Source organism: Ptychodera flava, chromosome 12 (genome assembly GCF_041260155.1).
Source record: "Ptychodera flava strain L36383 chromosome 12, AS_Pfla_20210202, whole genome shotgun sequence".
Classification (NCBI taxonomy): Eukaryota; Metazoa; Hemichordata; class Enteropneusta; family Ptychoderidae; genus Ptychodera; species Ptychodera flava.
The window spans coordinates 25810506-25830174 of record NC_091939.1 but is presented as its reverse complement, the minus strand read 5'-3'; the positions used below and the strand labels follow the sequence as shown (position 1 = coordinate 25830174).

At 37.5% G+C, this 19669-nt stretch overlaps 1 protein-coding gene across 1 annotated transcript; it reads left to right on the top strand.

Annotated features, from left to right (window-relative positions):
- Positions 1 to 8522: 8522 nt before the first annotated feature.
- On the top strand, positions 8523 to 19267 carry LOC139146206 (uncharacterized). The gene is made up of 5 exons (XM_070717614.1): positions 8523 to 10686; positions 16265 to 16563; positions 16977 to 17079; positions 17684 to 17854; positions 19188 to 19267. The coding sequence occupies exons 1-5, from the start codon at positions 10371 to 10373 to the stop codon at positions 19265 to 19267; spliced, it is 969 nt and encodes a 322-aa protein (XP_070573715.1). The 5' UTR covers positions 8523 to 10370.
- Positions 19268 to 19669: the final 402 nt, after the last annotated feature.

Below are 19669 nucleotides of genomic sequence, written 5' to 3'. Positions count from 1 at the left end.
TTTCTGTCTCTGTCTTCTGTCTATTTCTATGTTCTTTTGTCTCTCTTTTCTCTACTATTTCTCTGTCTCTCTCTCTCCCTCCCTCCCTCCCCTCTCTCTCTCACTCGCTCTCTCTCTGTCTCCCTCTGTCTGTCTGTCTGTCTGTCTGTCTGTCTGTCTGTCTGTCTGTCTGTCTGTTTGTCTCTCTCTCTCTCTCTCTCTCTCTCTCTCTCTCTCTCTCTCTCTCTCTCTCTCTCTCTCTCTCTCTCTCTCTCTCTCTCTCTCTCTCTCTCTCTCTCTCTCCCTCTCACCCTCGCACAGCTGGTAAGTATCACCAAGTTTTTTATCACATTCAAAATGACATTTTGGTTTTTCAGTAATTTATGAGACAAATTATATTTCAAAAATTCATCTCAGTGCAGATAATTTTACATTCACAGATTTTATACTTTCTTTTTATGAAGGATTAGCATATCCACTATGTTAACTATTTAAAGGTTACTTTCAAAAAGTAAAAAAAAGAGTTTATAAATAATGTTTTTGTGCTGGGAAGATTCTAAATAAATATGCATGTATATATGCTATATCCTACAATGGGAGTCTATGGCCTCAAAAGACAGGACATTCTGCAATGAAAAGATGTACAACACGCTCTAAAAATCAACCAAGCAGGTTTATAGTCTATATAAAAAGACAAAGTCTAATTCTCAGTCTCCGTTTCTGTCTCTCTCCTCTGTCTTTTTCTACGTTCTTTTGTCTCTCTTTATATCTATTATTTTCTCTGTCTCTCTCTCTCCCTCCCTCCCTCCCCTCTCTCTCTCACTCCTCTCTCTCACTCGCTCTCTCTCTCTCCCCCCCTCTTCTCTCTCTCTCTCTCTCTCTCTCTCTCTCTCTCTCTCTCTCTCTCTCTCTTCTCTCTCTCTCTCTCCTCTCTCTCGCACAGCTGGTAAGTATAACCAAATTTTATCAATTCAAAATTACATTTGGGTTTTTCAGAAATTTATGAGACAAATTATATTTCAAAAATTCATCTCAGTGCATTTAATTTTACAGCCAGAGATTTTTACTTAGTTTTTATGAAGGATTAGCATATCCACTATGTTAACTATTTAAAGGTTACTTTCAAAAAGTAAAAAAAAAGAGTTTACAAATGATGTTTTTGTGCTGGGAAGATTCTGAAGAAACATGCATGTATTTATGCTATATCCTATACAATCGAAATCTATGGCCTCCGAAGACAGGACATTCTGCAATAACAGGATGTACAACACGCTCTAAAATTCAATCAAGCAGGTTTATAGTCTATATAAAAAGACAAAGTATAATTCTCAATCTCCGTTTCTGTCTCTCTCCTCTGTCTATTTTTACGTTTCTTTGTCTCTCCTTTTATATCGATTATTCTCTCTCTCTCTCTCTCTCTCTCTCTCTTCTCTCTCTCTCTCTCTCTCTCTCTCTCTCCTCTCTCTCTCTCTCTCTCTCTCTCTCTCTGAGTAGGAGGTAAATATTTCGTTTTGGAAAGATTTCAGTACATCTTGTCTTATGCAGAGTCTTTTTTTGAACATTAAGATGAAATATATTTTTTACCATAACCCAAACGGGATTTTAACCCCGCACACTCACGGCACCATCGCCTAGCTGGTAGGCCTCACACAAAACCAGTCGGCCACCGTTTTCAACCCAAAAAGAGTTGGTCACAGAAACCGACTTACACGTTACAAGTCTGTGTGTGACCGAGCAACACAGTGTGCGTGGAGCATACAGCACACAGACACAGTACAAACACATATAGTAATCGGAAAAGCAAGAAGCTTTTCACAGAGCTATAGACAGACTCAGGGAAAATGCTTTTTTAAATATTAATTATCAGAGCAATAATAACGTGGTATGTTATGGTGATTTTGTTCAGACCAGACAATTATACAATTTTAAGAGACAATTTTCCAAATCTACGTGTTGGACTGTTATTTTCATTATCAGTGCCAAACTGTGGCTGAATCGGTTGGTACTTGTCACCATGAAACTGGTGTATGCAATCCAAGCAATGATGAGATCAGTAAATCTAAATTTGACACATACATGTGTAAAAGATAGTTGCCGACGAGTTTTTCATTTCTAACTATTTGACCTGTTCAAAATTTACGTTTATATTTCACTATTTATTTGTCCTGGGATCTTGAAAGAATCTGGAGACCTATGTTTGACCTACTATGACTTCACACTCTGAGCACGTGTAACAAATTGATGGCCAAATTGAGCATCACAATAAAACATTGTAACGCATATGTGCTAGTTTTCTATGCTATATAATAATTGGGTAAAGCAGGCTCAGATGAGACAGGGAAGAGGCAAAGAGATTGCTACGAAGGTTATATTAATTTTATTTCTCACGAAGAACAGTCACTATGCTTGTTTCACTTTTCTGCTGAAGTATGCATTCTACACAATGTTACTGAGATTCAAAATGTCGCATGTCTGATATTTCTTTGTTGTGATGTTTCGTTTGATCTTTTGTGAACTCTATCGCATACTCTTACTTTCTTTCTTCTTCATGTCCCATTTCAACCTACTATTTTTGGGATTTCTGGTAACCACTTTCTGTGGTGAAATTCTTGACACTATTGCCAAAGTCTTCATTCTGCAAAAGTGTATTATTTAGTTTGCACGCACAAGGTACTCGTAGACTACTTTACTATCAGACATCGTCTGTAATTCAAGGTAAATGGTCAAATGATAGTTATGTACAGCAGCACGAATATATGATTTCTGTTTAACGCTTGACGAGGTGCTTCGAAATAAAAATATAATGAAGCCTGCTAAGAACAGATAACGGGGCCATTCTTCGCCAAGCAAATTGACCTTGTCCAGGATGAAAATTACTCCAAACATCACAAAACTGAAACAAAAACTGAAACTGATCACAAAATCTACGTCAGATTCCATTGAACCATCAAATGATTGATGTTATTTCAAGTTAAAAATTCTGTTATATTCTGTTCATTGTTGTTACATACACAATTTAAATCATTTAAATTTCACGCTACAGTAATATTTTTGTAAAAGAAATGGGTGTCAACATAATCAATTAGTTTCGTCGGAAACTGTGTTCTTTGTTTAACAATTTGGGCGTATACACCTCAAATTTAAAGTTTAACAACACTGATGTTATGGTTTGCCATGCAAATACTTCAAAAGTCATTACACACTGAATAAATGTTGAGGTCAAAGATACGCATAACCATTTCAGCATTTCAGTCTGCTATAACCTTTTGAAGAGGATACCTTGCTATCCCATTCTTCCAACCATATGTCAATGTCTTTTTCATCTGCATGCAGTTCTTGTAATTTCAAAACTTTCGCTTTCTCGTGTCTTAAACAACAACAAATACCATTCCTTTTCGTTTTGTTTCTAAAGTGTCTAAAACTCTGGGTAACTAATTGCAAAGTCCTCATTGTTGGTAATAGTTCAAAATTGTTGCTGGGTTTGTCTTCCTTTTCATTTATTCTTGTTGTTCTTGCCTTTGAATTGAGTAGATGGCAACAACAGAGGTGACGAAGATGACAATTCTGAGAAAGTTTCCCTTGTGTCACAGCGCAAATCGTCACCTTCAATTTCCGTTCCTTCACGTTCACTGAGATTGGTTGTATTTTGTCTAATGTCTCTGTTTTCACTTAGAACGCTAATGTCGAGCTCTGCGCTTCAGCGTTCGAGGATTGAGATGTTCTGTTTATCAGACTAATTCTTTAGCTGTTTCTTGGCTGGATATTTTCTACAGTCACGCGACATCATTAACAAGACGTCTTGTGGTGCTTGACACCGCATTAGTGGGATCCGTAGACTGCCTTTCCGTTGTGTTCTTGGCAGACTGAGTGGTGATTCCTCTTTATCGTGTCGATAAGAGGTCATACAGTTTCGTGCAATATTGGAGATTAAAGAAACTACAGAAACGGCCTGTTCTGCTTCATATCTGCACGTTTTACTTGAATTTGACTCTGATGGTCACCTTTCTACTAGGCCATATGACAAGAGAGATGATTTCAACTTTTAGTATCATTAATTTTCCACACCTCATAAGTAATATTCCACTCTCACAAGCTTATGGGGTATACATTTCCCAGTTTATTCGATATGCTAGAGCATGCAGTTCATATGGTGATTTTGTAGAGAGACATAGCCATCTCTCTTACAAACTGTTAAATCAAGGTTACACCAGAGCAAGACTTGTCTCTACATTCAAACGCTTTTTGGCAGGTATTGCAAGCTGGTAGATAAATACGATATCTCTCTTCGACAAATGATCACTGATGGTATCGGTGACACTTGGGCCTTAGTTAGTGACCACTACATATCTGACTCATAGATTTATATATGGTGGGTGCCACATGTGGGGCAGGATGCGCTTACTATTTTCGAAACACCTGACATCACTTCTTTGTCTTCTGGCCAGAGGTCCATATATCTTTCTTTCATGAATATGACTTTGTTTGTGTACCGTCTATTTATTGTCTGTTCTGTGCTGTTTTGTGTCTATGTTTACAACTATTGTCTTACGAATTCTGACCTACTGTCATTGGATTAGGGTTGGTATGATTGCAATTATGTCCTTTTTGCTTACAAATTATTTACAGATCGATCCCCATTCAGAATATTCAGTAGCTTGCTGTTCAATACGGACAGTTTTCAATCGGATTCGAACCCACAACATACGGCATCAGTCGCCTAGCTGAGAGGCCACAGACAGAACCGCTCGGCTAAATCTCCACTCCCAAAAAGGAGTGGTTCAATAGCCGGCTAAGTTGTTACATTTTTCTGACTGAGACCGGCTCAACACGTTGTAGAGTTCGTGAAGCACTCAAGCACGCATGCTCACTATCATACATCGCACATACACACTTTATCGAAGCGAAGAAAACCGAATTTCATCGCTTTAACTGGGCGAATGATAACCTCGGGGACAATTCTGTCCACCAGCAGTGTTACCAACCAGGGTAGAGAAATACGGATAGTTTTCAATCGGATTCGAACCCACAACATACGGCATCAGTCGCCTAGCTGAGAGGCCACAGACAGAACCGCTCGGCTAAATCTCCACTCCCAAAAAGGAGTGGTTCAATTTCAATTTCAGGTGCGATATATCTGTTCTGAGTAACAGCCCAAACCAGTTCCTGTAGCGGCATTATTGAAATTAGTGACGATGGTACATTTTTATCATAAATCTCAACCAATCTTCATGTAATTCCCTTTGAAGGGGGCTTTGTACCTACCATTCTACCGACTTACCACATTGTGCGATTCGATGTTCTAACAGAGTTGTTCGATTAGCAGCAGCATCATCATTTAAATAGATACGTCACAGATGTCTGATCGGTTGCAAACCCACCAGACTGCCAATAGTACAACTTCTGAAATGACGGCTAAAACGTCCTTACCTGGGAAGTTGACACATCATGTTATACAAAATTGTAACAAATTGAGGGGTCCTTGCTTGTAAACTATGTATTACATGCACGATAAGTAGATGCATCACGTCAGCATAGCTGCAACATTTAAAATTCGCAATGTACATTACAGCAAACATATTTGAACTTTCCTCAATCAACAATAATATACTTTGGATAAAATGTTTGCATGATCGTGTGGACCCCATACGACGTTGAATGTTCTTCCGATGATATCCTCTCTAAAAAAAACTTTCAGGCAATTGGGTGCACACTAATGTCATGTAAGTGTGGCAGCGTTGCCAGTACTGCCAGATTATTCCTCATGGATTACAGAAACCGTAAACAGTCTTAAAACTTTGACTGACATTTCGTTCACATGACCTACCGCATCGGATCAAATTGAGCACACTATCCTTGACGCTTTAATGATTAGGAGTAAAATCAGATTTTAATCGATCGTTTTTGTGAATGATGCTAAACTAGATGCAGTTTCAGACATGTGGTCACCGATGGTTGGACTATCATCAGCAGTCACCTAGATATTTTCCTTTGGCAACTTGCTGGTAGACTTGTTATGATGACAAACGGTCGTTCACGTTGCCTGATCTCTATGGGTTTCAAACTACTAGTTGCCATACACATTCCTTTCCTTTCAATTTATGTTTCATACTCAAGTACACTATCATTCCTTTCGAGAAAGAAATTTCTGTATTTATGACGGGTCCTAGGTAGGAGTCTAACAGGTTATCTGAATTCGTCTAATTACGCTGAACTTCTTCATAGTGAGTGGAATTCATTGTCGAGTTTCTACTTTTGTGTAGAATGTACTTATGTTATCACTGTAAGCAATCGCTGGTATCTTAACTTATTGATATAATCCATTTACTTCGAGTGGCTGGCCCCATTCTCTCAAATCTGATAATGATGTTGAATGATGTAATGGATGCATAATATGCGTTTGTGTTCGATGTCTGTAATAGGGTAGTAGCAGCGATGAGGCAGACTAAGATTAGACAGAGTAGAGGATCAGTCATTTAAGACGATTATACTTATTTCTCATTGCGAGAAATCATGAATCTGTAAAGATTGCTTTGCGTTAATCTTACGATGGTAAGTAATTAGGTTGAAATGCATTCATTCAATACGTAACATATAAATGCTGACTTGTTATGAAACACTGATAGATATCAAAAGAGTGGCAGTATAATATTACATTTGAAAAGACGAATAATGGAATTGACCACTCACGCTGTTGTGACTAAAATTCAAACTTCAGGTTATTTATCAATATCAGTAAGTTTAACACCTGGTGATTGTTGACGGTGTGTTTACGAGCGCCAAGGTTTCAACTTTTATATCGAATTACAGCGTTCTTCAGAGAATGAAAAGATATAACCGAGACTTATGCATACCATCGAATATTATATTTTTGTGAACTTAGAATGACGTTGATTGGAGCGAGTTCTTGTCTTGCATTTACATCAAACATCGACATCACAATATCGACTTTCACCAGTATGCCGATGACAATCAACAGCCAGTATTTCTCCAAATCTCACACTTTATCCACAGTACATTAAATGGAAAGAGTAGTTCACGAGATAAGACCTTGATAACCTTGAATCGATTGCTAACCACTGACTTATGTTCTTGGGTTGTCGAAAACAAAGGCAAACACACTTCAAAACACAAGCATGAATGCACACACAGGCGGAAGACAAACAACTATAGATACAGACTGACAGACTTTGGCGTGGCAGCAAACTGAGCGAACAAACTTGTTAGAAATCAGAATGTTTAGCTCTTATGAGTCCGGGCTGTATGTTGTACAAGATATATCATGATATTCATTAATAAAATGTTCCTAAACATTTTTTTTGCCTCTTAAACCTATACCTTCCGAAGATAGGCATTTCATTCCGTAGTAGAATAAGCAGTATGAATTATACCAGTCATGCCAAAATTGCAATAATTTTTGTAGGAAGAAAAGTATAAATATGCCGGTAGATAAATATTAGAGCAAATATGAAACAATCAGTGTCTGTCTGTCTGCTTTTCTCTGTCTGTCTGTCTGTCTGCCTGTCTGTCCTTCTCTCTTCTCTCTCTCTCTCTCTTCTCTCCTCTCTCTCTCTCTCTCTCTCTCTCTCTCTCTCTCTCTCTCTCTCTCTCTCTCTCTCTCTCTATAGTCGGTAAGTGTTAGGGTTAATATTTCTTGGAAAGTGTGGAATATTCAGTGGATGCTTGCTTATTGCTACTCATTGAAGGCATTGTTCATACATAAGAACGTCATTTCATTAACGGGGTTTAGAATGATCTTTTTGAGCAAACATTGCAATCGGAAAGTGCATTGTCAACATGGTTTAGTATTCATTGCAAATTGCATAACTTTCGAATTGCAAAAGCTAAGAACGACACGATATACATATTTATTACGCTCCTGTCGTAGAAAGTTGACGGGTATTTACTTTCACATCGATTTTTCAGCGATAAACTCGTTATGAGAAAGATTTATGTTACACTGAAATTATATTTTGCAGTGGCACTCGAATAGCAGACTCCCAAAAGTGATATCAGCCATAATTACATATTGAATAATTTTTTTTTCGTCCGCCTTAGCAAGATTCCTCACAAATTTGATAAGGATCGAAGTGTTTGCATTGACTTTGTAAATAAGCAATAAAGCACACCCAGCGACGGTATACCACGAGATTTTGACCAGTTCACGACATATATGCACGGGCGATAGCGAGTGCATATATGAAGTGAACTTGGCAAAACCGAGTGATGTACAGTCGCTGGGTGTGATTTATAGCTGTTATATCGTAACAGTATATTGAAATTCTGGCATGGAAAGTATGTCAAAAAAGGATTTTTACTCTAGCCGAGAGCTCGCACGTGTGAGCTGTAGTATATCACGAATATAACATGGTCCTTTCGCGTCTCGACCAATCAGATCGCCGTATTTGCGCCATCAATATACTGGTATGATATAATTGAAAGTTATTGCATTATTGTACTGTACAGTATGCTTGAAAAATTCGTTGCAACTGATATATTTGCTTTAGCTTTAAGCCATGTATCAGCGGTATGCAATGCTCGTTTTAAATGCTCGCTGGAAAGATGTCTCAAGCATTATTTTAGATTTCTTGTATGGAGTAACCTTGAACGGTCCAACGGTACTTCTTTTGACAGTCTATGGCGCCGTCAACGGCCAGGGGCATTGCAAGTTCAAAGTTCAGCTGAAAGAGTAAACTAATCACGAGGTCGAGCGATACTTACCATACTTGTAGAAAGAATGGAAATTTCTAAGAAAAACACGTGATTAATTATGTCTAACTATCTAAATGTCTAAGTATAACTGAGAATATCAAAGGTATATGTCATAATACTTCAGGAATTCCCTTGGCTGGTAACGTTATTGAGTAACGAACACATGACATGCCAAAGATGATGCTTTAAAGACCTTTCTAGCGAGCATGGCTAACGGGAAAGGCAATATTTTATACCTACACATAAAGTAAACTTCAACAACACAGTAATAATATTTGTAATTTACGTTTGGTTCATAACTGTAACACAGCTAAAAACTTTAAATAGCTTGGTTGTAGCATTGTTTCTTTGTCGTCAATTTTGCGTGATTTTGCATTTGGTCAGAGATTGACCGCTAGATCTTGAGAAATAACGAATAGTCACGATGTTGACATATTCTTTGTTTTCGAGCGTTTGGTGTATCGTTTTCAGGAAAAAGGTCCTCCAAACATATTGTTCTTAGCTTAATATAACGTGCTTTGTAAAATGTTTTCAAGCTTTAGACTTTGTTGGGTTAACACATTTTTATCGCCTGAAACCTTTCCTGTGGCATACTATATGAAACAGACAGTAGGATTTCTTATTATTAACTATTGCAGTTTTTTCTGATAAATATAAAATACATGACTTAGTTCTGTTAGAAATGAAAATGCCTGGTTATTCTTCATAAGATTAAAAATGTTGATAATTCTGTGCTGCTATTGCATGACGTGTCAATACTTAATGCATGTAAATTGGTACGCTTTGGATCATTCTCATGAAGTGATCCTAGCTGTTTTCTGCTTCTGACAGTGATAGAATAGTTGTAGAAGCAAAGTCACAATTTCGTGATCGCTGGGCTGTTGGGAATCTGTGAAATTCTACTTAACTTAAGCGTAACCATAAAATGAAAGAACCTCGGGAGGAGCCACTTTTCATCCTGGCCGATACTATTCACCTTCATGCCACTTTGCAATCGTAAAGCTTGCATATTGACGTTTCACTGGCACAGTTTGCAATGTGTATGCCTTTTGTTTGTAAGTGGTCGAAAATATTTCATGTTATCCAAATGATATAAATGTTCCGCCAGGTGACACACTCTTCTTTTCAAAGATTTCATATTTTCGCTTGAAAGCATATTCTGTAAAAGATCCACGTTCAGGTACGATGTGAATTAATATAGAAACTAATTATTAATGTTTGAAGCGAGTAAGAATTAAAGAAAAAATGTTATGTGTTAAAGGTATACAGTCACCTGTAATCTAAATATGCCCATATATGGTCAAAGAGGCGTTCCTTGGTATTCAAAATGTCCATGTGAGGGCGTTGTTTTTAAAAAGCGGCCACCGGCTTTAAATCTGTGATTGGTTAGATTTTCTCTTTCCATGGCAACTGTGGCAAAATTGGAACAGCTAGGTGACAGTGTATACCTTTAATTGTAAAATACTAAGGAAGGTTTCCTGTGCTGTCGAGCTATTTAACACCGTGACTATTCGCTATGCAGTTAACCTATTTATTGTGAATTCTACACATTCACATCGTCAGTATTTGCCTTGGATAATAACTTTGGTGGTTCTTATTAATATAAGAGACGGACATGGTAGAGGACGCGTTTCAGAAGCTGTTTGTCCATGAGCATCCGTGTATGACCTTCTTTTTACAACATGAAATACATTTTTTCGATGATATGGATATGTAATTTGAAAAACAAATGCACACAAGACTACCACCTATGTACAGTAACCACATTGTTACGTAACTTTCACCATCAGGATTTTTATCACAAATTGCAAGTATTATCGCAAAGTCCAGATACACATAAAAAAATTTACCGGGGTCGTGTTATGTTAGTTGGAGCATATGGTGCAGGAAAGACATCGACCAAAAGAAGTCTCTTCAAAGAGCCATATGAAGAAAAGCATATTAGTACAGATGGAGCTGATATCTACAACATCGATATCACAGAATGGATCATTAAGGGTAAGAACAAGTAAATATTATTGTCAGACAATATGTTTTATTGCTTATTGATACTTACGCTGATTTCGTGGATAAATTGAGTAAAATACATTTATCGACCAATTCGAAATAGCTTTGTCTTTCATAAAATTTACTGGCATCTCGATTTGCCTAATCCGACCATGCTGAAAACTTGCAATTTTGACTTTTCCAACAATTCAACCACTGAAAAGGGATCAATGTCTTTTGACATAATTGTTACTTTGGAAGCAATATTAAAATTGTAAATTGAAGGTGTGTTTGAATTAAAGCATGCACTATATGAAGCTTTCCTACTGGACTAGACTTCGGACAATACATCCAAATTTCTCATCAGCAACGACCCAGTCTTCGTCCGTTTCATTAAAATATGTGCAACTGGAAACCTAAAAGATACTAGTAGACAATGATGTTATATCAGCCATCATCGATGTCATGCACTACGGGTAACTGCAAAATTCAAAGCTAGTTACCTTGAAGTTTGCACATTGATGTCATAATGATGATTCAGGATCGTAGAAACCCAGGCAAGTTCACTTGCCTGTACCAAAGTGCGATATCCGTCACGCCGCAATGCTAACGTTACATACGTCATCCGATGACATCCTGTTTTCATTCGTTGCGTCGTGAGACATCAATGCATACCTTGTGTAATACTTCTACCAATCGGCCACCAGCTTCTATATCTTCCAACGGCTAATTGTTGCCGTTTCAACTCTCAGCTCACTGACACTCGCATTGCAAAATTCCCAACCATCCACCACCATGATCATCGTTGTAGTGAAAGAAGCGACAACTACTTCCTGCTAATTCGCAACCTCTCCCCCGACAAAGCAAATAAAAACAAAAAAAAACATGTTTAATACATTACACAGTGTTTCAGCCAGAATTTTTAAACCAACGGACACTGTGTCCCCGTACTGTTTATTTTTGGGCACATTTTGGGGACAACTTGCGTTAGCTGTATGTTAATCAAAGTTTGTATTATTTTTTAACAAATTAGTTTTACAAAACAAAATGAAAGCTACCGGGACCGCTTCACTATGCTTGAATTTCAGGCAAGTAATTGTAGCGGTTAGTAGGCCGTATCTGCCGCCAATCACAAAGCTAAGTCGGACTACAAGCAAGTTATAATATCAAATGCAGCGTTTTAATTACGGGCTTTTAATTACTTCTAATCACAGCTACGAAAGTACGAAAATATAGACCTCAAAATAATCATGCAAAACAAAGGTCATCGTTATTATCAGATATTACTTGCAGATTACACCCAGCACAGTCGACTCATAAGTGCGCCCAAGGTGACCCGCAGTATGCGAGAATGCGGGACAACATATTCGATTTTACGGACATTGTCGGAAGGGCGCGTCCCGGCTGCAACATTGCATAACACAGTACACTGACAGTACTATCAAAGTTTATCATTTTGACGCTCAAAGGCCACTTCCATAGGTACTAGGTTACTGTCACCCGTCTGGCAGGGACCATGCTGCAATGCTAACCGATACAATGCTGAATACATTGCGGGATCCCCTGCATTGGCTAAAACCATGTCCGACGCAATACCATGTTCTTCATTAAGGTCAAGTGAATTTGCGACTTGCGTCATGCACGGTACTCTACCATGACAATGCTTCATGGGAAAGGCCGCTACGACGCCTGGATTTGCCAAAACCCCTGGATTCCAACATTATAGTAAATTTAAGTGTACGATACGAACAGTGTGGACTCTGTACAGTTTAAATACAGAGTGACGGCCTCTCATTGCTAAAGCAGTTACCATTAGGGGTGGCCCATTTGATTTCGACGGGGGCTTCATGAAATTTGAATGGCGACTATTTGGGTTTTTACCCTCCCTGGAAGCAATTTTTCCAGAAGCTTTTTCACAGCAATGCTTGACCAGTAGAGGCAAAGCATTTTTATTCAAAATACAAAATCATTCAATCACAATCTTGTAAAATAGAGTCATTTATAAAACGTAATTATGTGGAAATATCCATGTTTTCACACATGTACAGATATGAATCTGATCACACGCTGGTGCGATCAAAATAGCATGTGTGTTAATTCACAGAAAACTAAGGTTATCGTCATTGGTACAACGCAGAAAAAAGCCAGAACGAAAAATCACATCAATGTTATGTGTGGCAATGATCAGCTCGATTGTGTAACCATGAAAAATTGTTGGGTGTAACCATTGACGACACCCTAAATTGGAAAAGCAAGTAAATTCAGTTTGTAGTAAGGTAGCCTTTAAATTGCTGCATCTAAAACGTATTCGTCCCTTTTTAACTCAGAGAGCTAAGATGATATTTTACATTTGTTTTATTTTACCCCATTTTGACTATTGTTCTAACATATGGGGTCATTGTTCCAACAAACTTTTACTTCGTGTTGAAAGACAACAGAAAGCTGTAGCCAGAGTACTTTTAGACTCAGATTTTAGCACTCCCAGTCGTAATTTATTCGACGTTTTAAACTGGTTACCATTTAGAGAAAGGATTGCTTTTAATGAATCAGTCTTGATGTACAAAGTCCAAAATAATTTGGCTCCTAAATATTTGAATGTTTTTAGAAGTGTCCAGAACGTCCACAGTCGTAGTACAAGATCTGTAGACAGAAATGAATTATGTATTCCAAGACAAAGAACTCAAATTTTTAAGAGGAGTTTTACGTATAGCGGTGTCAAAATATGGAATAGTTTACCAGCAGATGTCAAATTTTGCTCTACTCTTCACTCTTTTAAAACGAAATGTAAGTCTCGTCTTTTGGGCAAAATGTAATTTTGAGCCATTTTTGGCGTTTTTTTATATTTTGTCGTCTGTTTCTTGATGTCTTAATGTTTTGTTTTTCTCTGTTCTGTTTTTTATATTTTTTTAATGTACATATTGTATATTTCTTGCATCTCGACACTGTGTGAGAAGAGCCTTCGGCTCAACAGTCTATCGAGTTTAAATAAAGTCTAATAATAATAATAATAATACATCACTGAACATCTGCCCTACTTATACAACCTTCCCAATGTTACTGCCTGATGCAAAGCACATGACTTGTGAAAAATCAAGAAGGTGCTGAATGGACTGTACACTGCTGCAAACCGCTGCCTTCTCTTATATGTTGTTTATTTTGATCCTATCAGGAAGTTTACAAATCTTATACTTTACATTTTCAGCCATTGTTTAAAGTACACACTCAAGACAATGTCAACGAATGCGATTGAAGACTTGAGTTAAAGCAATTACACACCCACTGAATATCACAAATCATACATATTATACACATTTAATGAGATTTGAATGCCAGACTAATTTTCTTATCTTCATCATAAAATATCTGATCAGATGGCATACAACATGACATTGACATTCACCAGTCGTTTTGTTTTCCGCTAAATCTGAGACAAAATTTTAAACTTAATAGACATATATCTCTTCATAAACTGTTATCGCTTTATAGTGAGATTTTTATTGATATAAATCTCTTTTGTAGACTTGACAAACATTCTCACGTTTATTCTAACACTGGCAGCATTGCAAATATAACACAGTGCAGTCGGGGAGTGCATCAGCAGAATACAAGTACACCACATTCATGTACAGTCGCTCTGTATGCACGGTCACTCCACACAGAGTGACCATGATTCATGCTACTGAGAAGAGGTTTCTGCTTCTATAGACACCCAATCAAAAATATAGTAGGCGGCAGCTACAAGGAAAATAATTCTGTTTTCAAATATTCTTGTTCAAAAATGCAGCTCGAGAGACCACTGAATGCTGGTCTACCACCAAAGGGGCATCACAGCAAATTTATTTTGACAGCCTTCCTAGAAGTATTTTCCCTTTCTCTTCTGCAGAGACATTTTTTTCAGAATTTAGCCGGTAAAATTATTTTTCGAAAATCCTCCAGCGCGCCCCCCTCCCCGAAATCAAATTGGCCACCCCTACAGAAAAAAAATTCCAATCTGTATTCATGTAAGTTAAAGTCACTGAATGTTATGCAGAATAGCCGGTACACTTAGTAACGGACATTGGCAAGCTTCTCATCAAAAGTTACGTTTCGTGTGATTTACTAGCCCATACAGCAATCATGTACTACCGCCCACCTCAAAATCACAAATGCGACGCAATCCGAAAGTAAAATCCGATTTGACATACTAATGAAAATGTGAAATGATATACTATGAGTAAGGAGACCGGTAAACATTCGCACATTGTTACAATTTCCTTTCTGAAATGCGAACAGATTAAACATTGCTATGGTTATAGGACTTCAGTAAAATGATAAACACAAGTCTTATCCAAGTAGGCATATTGAATCCAAATTTAAGTTTGTCTGACTGGTGAATATTGCTTTTATGAAACAGTAAGAAACCATAGGAAATACGTGACGATGCAAATTAATTACTTACGATATGAGACTCACTGCACAGCTTACACGGCGATAATCGATCAAAGCAAGCATTTGTGAGGGTAAATGCGAGCCTGCAGGGAAAATCATTTGTGTTTTTATAAACAGTACAAAACACTAGCCGACATAACCAAGTCTGGAGGGTTTCATCGATAATAAATGAGAGTGTCAGTGTATCTGTACTTTGGAAGCGGAATCTGAATTATAATGAACTAATTGAGTCATTATTCATAAGAGCTTGCAGTATTCCTTGGGGAATAGGAAGCGAAGGTCGTCGGGAAAAAGAAATAGTATTGGCTCAATGTCTTCAAAGATGACACCGTTTATTACTTTTGCATGTATTTACTTGTTACCAGGTGGTGTCCGTACCGTCCTTCTTTCACCTGAATCGTCAATGATCTGAGCCTCCTACACACGTACATATCATGCATGATCAGATCTCACACTAATGTCTTCATTGTCATTTCACGGTTTTGTTTATAACGTTTTGACCTAGAGTCACAAGACGAAAAGTAGTGGGCGAAATTTAAAGCTAAGACGACGTACTGGTCGACATAGCAAAGTATATAATCTATGTAACAGTGAACGACTTCTGTAACAACATTGCATGTCACACAATATTACCCAAGGAGTGCCTCATAATATGTAAATGGTACACAGGACGCACAGAATGCACAGGGATGATCGCAGAAAGTGCACACTGAAATAGCTATCGCCAAGGAGATATTTTGAGGCGGTGCACTTCTAAATGGCTTCAAAACTATCGCTTCCTTGAAAGCCAAGAATCTATTTTTGAATTAGATCTGTATACGATGCATGTTAGTCACGTGTGCGAGTCATTTCAGAAGACATATCACTGGATTTAAAATGTAAATACTAAATGTTCTCCTGGATATATATGCATTACCTCACATCATATTTAATACATTTAATTTTTCATAATGATCAATGTCGCAAAACTAGAGTTCACACGTCATTGTAGTGCGACCTGTCAGAAGCAAGTGGAAGTTTTCGCTTGCAGAATGAATTGTATGCATACCAGCATGTTTTCCTTTCCTTTGGCATAGAGTCAATAACATCACAGACATTATGTAAATAGCTTTATTTTAAAGAACATTTGCCAAGATTGATTTATTTCAATCATTCTAAATAGAGTTTACCACGAAATACCAAGGCAAAAAGTCAATTGAAGAAACACAGAAAATTCTTGGAGATGTCCTTATTCGAGGATATGGAAAGCGGGAATCCCGTACGCTTCAAAAACAATCCGAAATGGTCCCGGCAAAGGTTGTGGATGTGATAGAAGCAGTGAAGTTAAAGGGGGAAAAGATACGAGATGTCGAAACACGACTGCTTAAACGATTGGAAGAAGCTGATGATATTGACAAACCTGATATCTACTTTAGCTTGTGGGATTTTGCAGGACAAAGTGTGTACTACATAACCCACCAGGTTTGTACATGACGAATCTTTTTCTAACCAATAATATACTTTCTTTACATGTATGGTCTCTTACGGGAGAAATTATGGTATTAGTTACTATTTAAGCAGCTTGATTACTGCACGATCAAAGCCTTGCCACTGTATTTTCTTTGATGACATAATTAATTTTCAAACTAGCATATGGTAAGGACCAGAGTAAATTGTCCAGTCTCTCGTCTTTCTAAACGTTGGAAGATTACTTGTAGTTTTGCTGAAAAAAATCAGCAGAAATTAATCACGTAACTGATTATCTTAAAGTCGAATGTTCCCCTCTCTTTCTGTTGCCATATTGTTATCATCATTAAATGTCATGTCATTTCCGCGTTTAAAAAATTTTACTATGCATTTTACCTTCGTTTCGTATCTGCCTGTCCTATTTATAGGTGTTCCTTGGTAATCGTGTCATTTTTGTACTTGTCACTGACTTGACAAAGTCCCTTGATGACATGATGTCAACCGTTGTTGAAGATGAATGGACTGTAAAGGGTAAATATTTTAAGTGATATAGCCGTAATTGTCGACAGTAATGAACATGATTTCTTTGTGTCAATTACTGTATTTCCCAAATTTAATCATATTTTTTATTCGCTTGCGACGTTGGGTCTTTAACACTTATGCACTCCGTCACTAAGTCCAAAAAAACAGTTTCTGGTCAGCGCGCGCGTCATTTCAGGACCTGCGCGTCATGTCTCTTCTTGTGGTTACGTGCTCTTCGGTACACATATATCCTTGATCTCCTGTTTGCATGTCCAAGAATGCTTTAAAGAAACCGAGGTATTTTGCAGCCACTGATAAAATACAATGACTGTTGCTGCATCAATAGTGCCAAACCAACGTTACGATTTCAAAAAAAGAAAATTGCATCATAGTATCACTTTTGCTAAAAAGGACCAGAAACAAGTCTCTTTTTTGGCCTTATCGATATTCGGATCTTATTGTGATGGACATTTCAGCATGACGTTTAATACTCATGGAGACACTTTCTGCAGTATCTAGTGACTCATTATTAAAAATCTTAAAATTGGAGAATAAATTAATAGCACACAGACGAACTGTCAACAATGGCTTAAAATATCAATTTTTGTTTCAGACTTCCTGTGCTTTTGGGTGAATTCTATCCATACTCATGCGCATCCTGACTCTAAAATCCGCATGAAACTCCCAGATGGACATATTGAAAACACGCCTGCACCTCCAGTCATCATCCTAGGAACAAAGAAAGACTTACTTGCACAAGTAAGGTTTTATGCCATCACTTGCAGTGAGGGGATAAATACCCCTCCTAAAAGCTTGTATAAATACTATCGATCTTAGAGAGGGGATATATACCCCCTTCCAAAATCTTGTTTAAATACTATTTCTCTCTGCGTTATTATCTCATGTGGTCATTTAATATAAAGTGTACGGTTACCGTTGCCTAATTGTCTATCATATGAAGAGGATGTTCAAATTCCCAGACGTACATGTTGCGACAATGAAGACGTGGCTATTTACATTCATTTCGCTCTTATCTCTGAGAGCTAATACTAGATTTCATTATTGCAACGCACAGCTTGTGACATTTAACTACCCTGCGTCAAATAGTACATCCGTGCAGCTTCATATGTCACTCTCAAATTAAAATAAATTTTCAGTTCACATATTACTGTTACTTTTCAGCTGAATTCCAGTTTCAAGACGCTTGGCCGAATTTGTTTCTTGAGGTTTAGCCGCTAAACCCTCATTAACCTGGAGGCAATGACCTTTTTGTGGTCGACTTAAATTCCATAGCATCAGGAAACTTAAAAGCTTTCTCACATAATAAAACCTTGACACAAAAGAATGATTTCTCATTTTTGCCATAATGCGACACGGCTTCTCACAATAAGTAGCCGTTGATATTTATTAATATAAATAGTTAACCTTCAAGGATTACGTTTTGCGAAAACTTTATTCTGTGATCTGTAAAGGAAATAAGGTGAATTTTACTTGAAGTTTTTTATCAACTGGCACGTCGTTGCTAGCATTCTGTCTATGACGTGCAAATTGCAGTGAGGTTAACTGACATGTTTTCACGTGAAAATTTACACAAAGTAATGCTTCAAAAAAGCGCCAGTGACAATTAGTACAATATTCAATATATGAAGGGAATCTGAAAAACAAAGGAAGAAGGAAGAAAAAATTATAGCTATTACATGTGCTGGACTAGAAAACTAGAAAAGCATGTGAAATAGCAGAAAAATCATTTTGAAACTCAACAAAACAATTAGAGTGGCATATAGGAGCCAGAACACAATGATAATGTAAATCAATGAAATGGTGGTGTCATATCCGAACATTATAAATAGCATAAATGATAGATATTTACAAAGTCACTTAAATATATTCTAGCAAGGGCACGCATCGGGTAGGTGGACTATAAAAGTTAAATTATATTTTAAAGGGACTCATGAATATTTTATGGGTAGGGGCACTTTTGACATGAGTAAGAAAACTAATTTCCAACAAAACAAGAAAGATAGTAGAACACTCCCTTAATGTTTACACATTGTCATAATTTAAAAATCAGACGGTAAGAAATGAACGGCAACTGCGGATTATTTGATTCTGTACAGTTGAGTGTCAAGGGCTGTGCGTTGGTATCAAGATGGATGTCGGTGACAAGCACAAGAGATTTAATAACTGGTTTGCTTAGTGATTGCGCTGATGGTGAAAGACACAGTCCAACCTTCATTGATAGTTTTGACGAAATAGTAACTGTTGAAGTTTTCCGGTGCAGTAAATTAGGGGGTATTAACTTTCATGTTGCATGATCATTATTTCAATCCTACTTGACGACATATCTCAAATGGACAAACATCAAACGAGCATCTCTCTTATCTCTGTGCAAGTTAGAGTGAGTGAATTTGTGTACAAACGACAAATTGTCAAAATTGCACCGATTCTGTAGTAAGACATTAATCCCGGGCTATTTTGTTTTCGTTAATATTTAGAAAAGTTGTCCTCCTGGTGCTAAGGACATATCCGTCGAAATGGAAGCCAAGAAACGTCTTACAGAAATTAAGGAATACCTAAGCAAACACGCAACAAAGGCAGT

Bases quoted from the DNA above. Each gene is read 5' to 3' on its own strand.
- LOC139146206 (XM_070717614.1), top strand. From the start codon at position 10,371: ATGAAATACATTTTTTCGATGATATGGATATGTAATTTGAAAAACAAA. The intron at 10,687-16,264 runs GTAAGAACAAGT...CATTCTAAATAG, and splicing joins CACAGAATGGATCATTAAGG to AGTTTACCACGAAATACCAA. The intron at 17,855-19,187 runs GTGAGGGGATAA...GATTCTGTACAG, and splicing joins GTTTTATGCCATCACTTGCA to TTGAGTGTCAAGGGCTGTGC.